General features: G+C 36.9%; 1 protein-coding gene across 1 annotated transcript in view; it reads left to right on the top strand.

The window, feature by feature from the left end:
• The window catches only part of LOC138059235 (xylosyl- and glucuronyltransferase LARGE1-like), a 29,796-nt gene that overhangs the window by 17,993 nt on the left and 1,803 nt on the right, over nt 1–10,000 (top strand). Inside the window, exons 12-23 of the mRNA XM_068904799.1 lie at nt 548–654; nt 1,179–1,266; nt 2,453–2,557; nt 3,206–3,293; nt 3,904–4,028; nt 5,172–5,287; nt 6,751–6,787; nt 6,973–7,079; nt 7,960–8,032; nt 8,487–8,611; nt 9,339–9,437; nt 9,863–10,000. The exon at nt 9,863–10,000 is cut by the window's right edge and continues 1,803 nt beyond it. Coding sequence (XP_068760900.1) covers nt 548–654; nt 1,179–1,266; nt 2,453–2,557; nt 3,206–3,293; nt 3,904–4,028; nt 5,172–5,287; nt 6,751–6,787; nt 6,973–7,079; nt 7,960–8,032; nt 8,487–8,611; nt 9,339–9,437; nt 9,863–9,953 — 1,161 coding nt within the window. The 3' untranslated portion in view covers nt 9,954–10,000. The remainder of the gene's footprint in view (nt 1–547; nt 655–1,178; nt 1,267–2,452; nt 2,558–3,205; nt 3,294–3,903; nt 4,029–5,171; nt 5,288–6,750; nt 6,788–6,972; nt 7,080–7,959; nt 8,033–8,486; nt 8,612–9,338; nt 9,438–9,862) is intronic.

Genomic DNA, 10,000 nt, shown 5'->3' on the forward strand with positions numbered 1-10,000 from the left:
TTGAAGATTAATGTACCTGTAGGTCTGCTTTAGTTTTGCCTTTGGTAATGAACATTTTAAAGGGATAGTTTCATGCCAACCCATTTTAATTAATTTCATTGTTATAAGACAATCGAAAGTACTGATTCAGGAAAAGAAAACAATGCCATAGAAGTGTATTTACTCATTGGAATTACTTTTGCAATCATTTCCTTTGTGTTATGAACCTACTGCATGCGGATAGACAACTTGTGCGTTACGACAACTCGTGCATGTTCGACCCGTACAATAACTTTGATTTGATATTTTCTGTGTAAAGCCGCAGCATCGCCAAGCTTCCACCAAATTTGGGCCTCAGTCATTTAGTGTATTTACTCTAATACTCTCTGTGATTAATGAACATCATCTGGTTCGACAGTAAGAAACCATAAACTTTACAACTGCTGGCGTCAAAGCTTGGACACGGGCAAAACCATGAAACTGTCCCTTTAATTGAACTTTTTTGTTCTACTGGCAAAGCCTTGTTTGTTTATTTATTTATTTATTTCATGACTGTTTTAAATTCAAGCTTATTCACTGGAATTCACCAAAGAAGTTACTTGTAATGAACAAACATGGAGAGTTCTTTAGAAACCTGTACATGACATTCCTGGAATATGATGGTAACTTCCTAAGGTAATAAATAAAGTTTAAGCCTTTTAGCCCTGAATTGGTCCCCGTTGACAAGTAAAATAGTTTGACATTTGACAGAGTAAAACCTTTAAGGTTACTCTTAAGAGGGAATCGCTTTACTTAAGTTTGCACGTGTTACAGTTTTCCATAACAACAAGGTATGCAACATTTGGCAACTCCATTATGTTTTGAAATCTGCCCATCCGTCTGGTGGTGTGGATTTTTTCTGGAATAACTCAATGCGCACTTATGGAATAACTGTTGGGTATCTTCATGACAAGATCAAGGTGCCTAGGTTCTAATTTTGCTCTGCAATGTTTGCCGCCTTTTAGGTAATGAGTTGTCCAGGCAAACAAACTGTTTCATCTGCCATTTTTTATTTTGTCTTGCTAGCTTTTATATGTGTCATAAGGTCAAACATTTCCCTTTCACACAAGCAAATAAAAGTAAATTGTGCCATAAAAATTACAAATTCATTCAATTGGTAAAATTGATAAAATGATAAAATGAATAATTCTTGATCGTAGGCAGTGGATATTTCCTTGTGACGAGAACGACAAAAAAAGTGAAGTGACACAGAAGGTAGCACAGACTCAGCAGACACTGGAGAAGAAGGTGCATATGCAACAATTAATGTAGTTATTACTCGCGAAAAACGACACAGAACACAATGTGTGGGCCAAGTTGGGCAGGGACTATGCCGGCAAGGCTCGGATGAAACCACCGACCGGACGGACCGAATGAGGGGCCTCGGCAAATGTGGCCACACCAAGGGGCTGCCTCATGCCTGTGCTGCAAGGCAGGCATGGTGGCTGGCATAATGTCCTGAGGCCAAGCTAACCCAGTCCAGCAGTAGAACAACATTCCCCCTCCCTGATGGGGCTTCAGGGCTGAAGGGGTGCCGCAGGCAGCAATTCTCCACCCAAAACCCGCGCAACTCAATGGGAACCCTGTGCTAAGCCCGATCCTAAAGACCCCTTCTCCACCAAACTACAAGGGGAAAGAGGAGCGAGACCCTTGTAAGTCCAACACAACATGTGGGCCAAGTTGGGCAGGGAATATGCTGGCAAGGCTCGGGTGAAACCACCAACCGGATGGACCAGATGAGGGGCCTCGGCACATGCCGCTACATGGAGGGGGTGCCTCATGCCTGTGCAGCAAGGCGGTCATGGTTGCCGGCATAATGTCCTGGGGCCTAGTTAACCCAGTCCAGCAGTAGAACAACATGCCCCCTCCCTGACATGAAGTGACACAGAAAGTAGCACAGACTCTGCAGACACTGGAGAAGAAGGCGCATATGCAAACCATATGTGAACTATCAAAATCCAAAGCTTTCTCATGCATGTTGTGTAATTTACTTAAACGGTTTCCTGTCTCAGAGTAAAGCAAGAAGATCTAGAGTAAGGTTGGTTTTTGTGAAGGAGGCAATAAGCAACAAACAGTTCCAATATATTGATGGTTTATGCACTCATTATACTTACTGACCAGTTTGTACTACCCATGGATGTTATACACTGTATTAATTTTATGCATGTACCACTGACAATGAGCTTGTGTAAGTAATTGTTGTTTCTGTATCCATAGCACCCTTCAATTTTTCTTGTCGTGGATTGTCAACAAGTTAAACAATGGTTTCCCAAATTCAATTATAGTTTAAATGCATTTTAGAACCAGCTACAAACATATCATAGATTTTAAGCTTTTTTAGTTCCTTACTGGTGTCTACACTTATGGGTGTACATGTACATGTAGTTGTGTACTCAGTCTTACTTTTTATTGCTTGTTTTAATCTTGTTCTTAGCCACCACACACTGCAGACAGTGAAGATGCTTGCTACGAGTTTAAACAAGGACAAGATTTGACACATAGGACTCATCTCTACTATTTGGACTACGATTTTTCTCCTGTAAGTGTTTATCCTGTTGAAAATAGGTGCATATTATCAGGTTTTGGACCCTGATAATACTTGTTTTATTTGTTATGCTCCATGCATTTAAGTTTCCTCAGTGATCACCCTCCAGTTAATTAGCAAAATTTTCATCTTTTGATGAACAGTAGTTATGGTAATAGTTGCAAATTGATACCAATGTGTCCACCATTAATAAGTAATGGTAATTGAATTGAGTGGAGTGCAATTTGGTCTGAAATCATACATGGGATTTAAAAATCGAATGAGCACCCAGCGCGAGTGCAATTTGAAATCACAAGACAAAGTATAATTTCAGACCAAAATTGCACGACACAAGGTTCAATTACCACTTCATTACATCCATTTAGAAATCGCTGAATTGTGAGATTTTAGTCAGTACCAATATTTTATTGATCCAGTTGGGAACAAAAGTTGGAAAATTCGCCACACAATGGTTTTCTTTGTCTTTCATTTTCCTGCAATTTGATTGATTACCTTAAGCAAGCCTTGAAATCTGATTGGTTGTTTTGTTGTAATGTTCCTAAGTTCTCATTGGCTGGGGAAATGGTGCAATTTAGTTTAAAAAAAATAGTGCAATTTGGGAATAAATCGTTAGTTAATCCATTGACTCCTGGTTGGCTCTAGGTTGTGGAGCCTTTTGATGTCACACTTGTTATACAGCTGTCTATTGACAGGCTTCAGATGATTGAAACGCTGTGTTTGCATTGGGAAGGTAAGAAAAATAATAATGCAGCAGGCAATAAATCTAATATTTGTTTATGTATTTGCTTTCTGGAGGTAGATGTAGTAATTCTCTAGAGATTTTTGGGACCTTTGTGGCAGGCCGTGTTTAAAATTCGCTTGAGTGTTCTTTTTAGCATAGTCAGATATGGTAATTAGCCACATGCCTGTCACAAAGGTCTTCTCAGTTGACTTCAGGGATCAGTGATATTTTCAACGGACCTTGGCAATTTACACAAACAGCGGCAAAATCACGTAATGCCACCAGGTGTCTTCTTCAAGATTTCTAATTTGGACAAACAGTTCACACGTTTTTAAACAAACAACACAAAGGATCAAATGGTCTGAGTATTGTCACATGATCTGTTTTCAATTGGGAATAGAACATGAATACGAGTGACTTCAGAATCTTTTACTTGGGATTGCTACAACACTGCTGAGGCTTGAACCCGGCAATGTGCTTGCATCCCATCCAGGGGAGAGTAGCAATACATGTCCTCTCATTTGCTTCATGCTACTTGAAACTGGGATAACCTCCAGGTTTCTGACAACAAGTGGCTCTTGTCTGATTTACTTTGTTTTCTTTCACTTGATTTTGGCAGGTCCAGTCAGTTTGGCATTATACATGTCTGATAGTGAGGCACAGCAGCTTCTCAGCTATGTGCAGAGTTCTTCTGAATTAGTTAAAAGAAAAAATGTTGGATATCACATTGTCTTCAAGGAAGGAGTAAGCACTGTTTTTAGGATTGTACCTAATATGTTTAATTTGTGAAGAAGGTTGCATTGAAGAGGGAAAAAGACTCTGTTTAGCCATTTAGTTTATTCATTCATTTGCCAATATTAACAAGGGTAGTTGGGTCCATACAAGTTTATGCTTTAAGAACCTCTGAAATCAAAGTTTTTTGATTTTGCAAAATGCCTTCAAATTGTCAAATAAAAGGTCTGTAAGTGTTTGCATCTTCTAAAAGATATTATAATAACACTAAGTAATGTTGGTATACAAAGCCAAAAGCACATGGATACAGAGCTGTGGCATTTACCAAAACGACAACATTCTGTTTTGAAGTTTCCCTTTTCTTTAATAATTCATTGACTCCTGAACCGCGCTCCATTGACAAGTAAAATCATCTAACATTAGACAGAGTAAAATCTGTTAAGTCTAACTCCCAGGGTCAATGGGTGAACTATTGTGGAAATACCATAAAAACTAGTGTATAAGCCACATCTTTTTGCAGAAATATAGGGCTCAAAATCGTGGGTGTGGCTTATATAAGAGGCCATTGAAATGGGGTCACAAATAACACTAAAAATCAGTAATTGAAGATTAACAGTTCAAACGACGTGACTCGGTCCAGACTCCTTCTGTAAATGACCATGTGGTTAATAAGTAAATGTTTTGTATCTTTCCCTGTGCTTCATTTTCGCTCAAATATTAATTTCATCGTTTTTATTTCAACTTTGGGCTTTAACAATGAAGACAAGTGTTGGCAGTTCCAAGAATTAGAGAAATCAAGTAAAGATAGGCTCTTAAAAAGTATTTTAGGAGTTGATTAACTGTTTCACATCGCTACAAATACACAGCATTAGATTTCAGCAAGTTTATCACAAACAAACGCACAATTTACTTTCCAGAGTGCTTTTTTCAAGTTTTTGTTTTTTTCTCAAAATCATGCTTGAAATTTGTGGGTGCGGCCTACACACAACTTTGTACGGTACAAGAATCATTGTCCCAAGATTGGATGGCTTATAAAAACCAGTATAAATTCTGCTACCCAAATATCTGGGATAGAACAATGTCCACTCTGTGTACAGCATTAAGTTATGGCCATCTCAACTTTAGAACTGACTAATATATTGGGTTTTTTTTCAGCAATTTTATCCTGTGAATTACCTGAGAAACATTGCTTTGGAGAATGCTAGGACACCATTTGTGTTTCTAAGTGATGTAGACTTTGTTCCTGTCCCTGAAATGTATAGCTCCTTGAAGTATGTCAATAGTACACTGTATGAGAATCTTTAAACTATTCTAATTCCTTATTGCTTTGAGGACATTGTGGGCCCACAAAATGGAAATTTAATTTTGCTTTCTCTGCATGAATGTTGACCCTTTTGATTACTGGAAAGTTGGTGGCATGAGTTATACAGTTAATTTTAAAAATATTAATATACTGATTGGAAAGCAGCTTACACTTTGGCATTCAGGGGAACTAAAATTATGAGTATCATTAACTTTCTATACCAACTCTTCCTACTAACTTGTTTCTCATAAAAATTGGTATCAAACAGGACCCACAATGTTTACTTTTGCAGCCGTGCCCCTGAAGATTTTAGTCACCTTTTCTGGTATTGTCCAAACGTTAATATGATTTGGAAGGTTCTGACCGATAAACTCCTTGGTTGTGAACTTATCCCTCTAGACTATTTGAAAAATATCACAGCTTTTTGGGCCTAAAGCTGGACACATCAAAGTTTGCTACTCAATTGAATTTCTGTTTTCTACTTGCTAGACATTACATAATGTTGCTGCAAAACCAGTAAAAAGATCCCTTGTGATCAGCTAAATATGTTTTTTGTGGTACTCAAGTCCCAAATTAAAATTGAATCCTATAAACAAGCCCCTACTTTGAAAAAGTGGGATCCTTTAGTGCCGCTCTTCAACAATGATTTTTAGCAAGCAAATTAGTATGCTTTCCCAAACAATCTACCCCCTTGCTTTTTTGAGATGCTATTGTTTATATCATGAATTAATTTTCCTTTTAATTTTTTCTTTGTTACTGCTTGCTACTGAAACTTTGTCTTTCCCCATTTATCAAAACATCTCATCTGTCTGTCATTACTTTTAGAATTTATTTATATTTTTTTCTCTCAATTTAATATGTTTACCGTCAAGACTACTGTTATTTTTTTCCTATAATTATTTGTAACTGTAACTAGTGTTATTTAAGTAATGTATCGTAAGGAATTATGTAATGTTGTACGGTTTGTTGTGTTGTCAAATAAACAAATAATTTAAAAGATATAAACTGCCAGCTTTAAAGACAATGGCCGTATTTATACTAGAGGACGTCTAAGATGTTTTAGACGACTAGTATAAATATGGGAAATAAGGTGGACGCATTAAACGTCAGACGAATTAAACCTCTCAAGTTAAGTGTGTCTAAATGACACACTTAACAGACGTCTTAGTTGTCTCAGATGTCTAAGCCGTCTAGTATAAAGACAAGACGCACTTAGCAATGAAGGGCACATAGTCTCTTTGGTGATTAAATCCAAGGATCTTTTGACAAAAATGATGAATTTGATTTCTAGCTGTTGAAGTTAAGTGCGTCCCGTATTTATATTAGTCGCACTTACGGCCAGATGTTTAATCCGCGTGGAGGTCTTAGACGTCCTGTAGTATAAATACGGCCAATGATTATAACAATATAATGGATATTTTTTCATTTCAGACAAACGCTGAGAAATACTGCAAAGGTGAACAGAAAGGTTGGTTAGATTTACTCCTAGTCTTATTCATGTGTTGTAAATTTTTCAATTCTCCAGACCCACCACCCCTATTGACAAGTAAAATCTCCAATATGAAAGCGTTTTTTCCAATCTATTTATCTGCATTTAATTTTGATTACATTTTGATGTTCATGTTCAAACTAATAATTTGCTCCCTTTGGAAGGCCCTGGTTGTTCCAGCATTTGAGACATTACACTACAAAGTAACCTTTCCCAAAACCAAAGCTCAGCTCCTGACAATGTGGGACCTTGGTACAATGTTTACCTTTAGGTAGGTAGAAGAGCTTAATGTGTATTCATTTACCTCTTGCCTCAACGCTAAAAATTAATACTAAACGAAAAAAAGAAAGATTTCATTAATTTATGGTCAAACCTCCCCTTAGCTTATTCACACTTGTGATAAGACCTGCAGAAGCTACAAGTTAGCAACAAGAAAAAGTATTTTTACCTCAATTGCTTGTAATCTTGCAATCTGATTGGCAAATTTGCTTTTGTTGATAAGGGTCTAGACAATTCAACTCCCGTCATGTTCATGTCAATGTTTCACACAATTGTAACAGCCAATCAGTAATGCTCATTTTGGAAATAAACCACAGTCAGTCCACAACATTTTGACAACTGTGGTGAGGAATATCACTGTCGATAAGAGCACACTGGTCAGACAACACTGAACCACACTCCCATCATTAACTTTAACCCTTTACCTCCTTTTCCATCCCCCATTGATGACTAAATAAAAATCGTCAGGCATAATTTTAGACAGAGTAAAATATTTAAATGTCACTCTCATGATTCATGAAAAAGTTAGCAGTGAGCAACAGCAGAGTCTGCAGTCATTTATGGTCAAACCGTTACCTTGACCTTTATGGTCAAACGTTACCTTCGCGGGTAACAGTGCACTGTTGCCCTCTTTTGCCGACTTTTGGCACGAAACAGTTTTATTGTTAGATGTCATGTGACCTCGAAGTAACCAATGAGAGCGTGCGTTGCTGGGAGAAAAAACTCCGCGATATAACAACATAGAATTTTGGTTTGATTGATCACAGCCCCATTAATAATTGCCTCAGGCATAAATGTGAATCAGTAAGCTTCATCATTATTATCACTGCATAAGTTCTCAAGTGTCATTCATGTCAAGCTTTTTTTTTCAGGCACCATGAGTGGAGCAAGGGTCATGCACCCACAAATTATGCAAAGTGGAGGTCTGCAACAACTCCATACACAGTAAGAACTTTGTAAGAGCCAAGAGCTGCCTTCAGGGCTTAAAACATTGCGCATGATGCCATGAAATTGAGCCATAGCTTTCAATAAAGGTTTTTTAATATTAAGGGTGGACTCGGAACTGCATTGCCAAGTGCTATGGGTACGTAACTGAAAAAAGGCATGTAACATATCTCCTTCAGTACAGTTATTTGTCATAATAATAATGATAATGACAGCACTTGATGATGATTGTACTCCAATAATTTAGCCTTTTACTATAAAAAAATGTGCAGTGAGCAAGTTAGTGCATTCTGTCTAACATTTCTTTCCCAGCTTGGATGTGATGTTGCCACCATTTTAGATCAGGAAAAAGTCAATAAATTATACTTCCCCAGAAAGGTTTTTTTTTTTTTTATTTTACTTCCCCAGAAAGTTAACAATGGTTTATGTAGATGGGTATGGCTCTTTTTTTCAGGTCCAGTGGGAGGAAGACTTTGAACCTTACATTGTAGTACAGAGGAATGTCACCAGATATGATAAACGATTTGTGGGCTTTGGATGGAATAAGGTTTCTCATATCATGGAATTACAAGCTCAAGGGTGAGTGTGATCGATGTTCAGATTCTCATATGGCATTGAAGCAGTTGTTTTGATCTACAAAAACAAAATCAATTTGGCTTGCTACTGTACCCAAACTGACTCTTAGAGACTTAACAACAAAAATAATGACTTAAATACAGAAGAAGCTAGTACAGTACCAAAGTAGTAATAGTCAACTTGCAAGGGCTGTGACACTGCATGTACCTGTCTCTTTACGTTTAATAATATTATAATAATTATGAAAGCAATTCTGTGAATAATGCATGCTCATTGATCAGAATGATATAAAGCAATTAAAAATGTGCAATGAGGTGGATTTGCTTTTTACAGTGACGGAAATTAATGCAGTAATGGCATTTTTCTACCCATTGTTTTTGTATGTTTATCCTTGGTTTGTTCAAGGTCTTGGTGATGTGTCTGTTTGTTGTCAAAACACCTCTGTAATGACAGGTAGTAAGTAAAACCTATTGTCAGTGGCAAGCTACAGGTGTAGCGAACACTGACCTTTAACCATTTTTACGATCTATGTTTCCAAAAGAAATACATGTAAAGTACAGGTTGCGATACCAGTCAACAACAGAAATCTTTACTTTATTTATGATATTCAACTACAATATTTATTATGGCCCGAGAAAAATAACAAATAAAATTAATTTTGATTGAAATATTTGAAATTAAAGAGATCACAGATGGCAGCAGTTGCTCACCAACATTTTCCTTTTTGCAGGTACGAGTTTGTTGTGGTACCAAATGCCTTCATTGTACATATGCCCCACTCACCCTCATTTGACATTTTTAAATTCAGATCAAGTTCATTGTACAGACGGTAAGTGTTGCCCTGGTTCCTTTATCCAACTCCATGCAATCTCCATTTTTATAATAATAATATAATTTGTTACTTTAGATTGTAAAGAATTCTCAATCTTGCTATTAAAATGGGCTCTAATTTTTTTGTGAAAACACATTCTTTGTCAACAAATGTAAAGTGAAACTAAAAGTAGACTGAATTGAATGTACATGTAATAGACATACTTTCTGGACCACTTCCTGCATCACAAATTATTTTTAAAATCTCGTCGGCTTTTTCGTGAACTACTCGTGACACCGTTTGGTCTGTGAGGCCATAATCATTATAATATTTATTTTGGATCCTCATTACAAAGTAAGAAATTCAGGTTTCTTTCAAGCCACCACAAATTTACTAGAGTAAGTTGCTTGTTTTGAATTTACACTCTGCTATTCTTTTCAAAGGTGCTTAAAAAAGTTGAAACAAGAATTTGTTCAAGATCTCATCTCAAAATATGGAGGGGAACAATTTGGAGACATTGACCTGGATAGTTAACAAGAGATAAACTTGGTTTATTGTCACCTAACATTATTTATTTAAAA

The sequence above is a fragment of the Montipora capricornis genome, chromosome 8 (genome assembly GCF_036669925.1).
Source record: "Montipora capricornis isolate CH-2021 chromosome 8, ASM3666992v2, whole genome shotgun sequence".
NCBI classification, from domain to species: Eukaryota; Metazoa; Cnidaria; class Anthozoa; order Scleractinia; family Acroporidae; genus Montipora; species Montipora capricornis.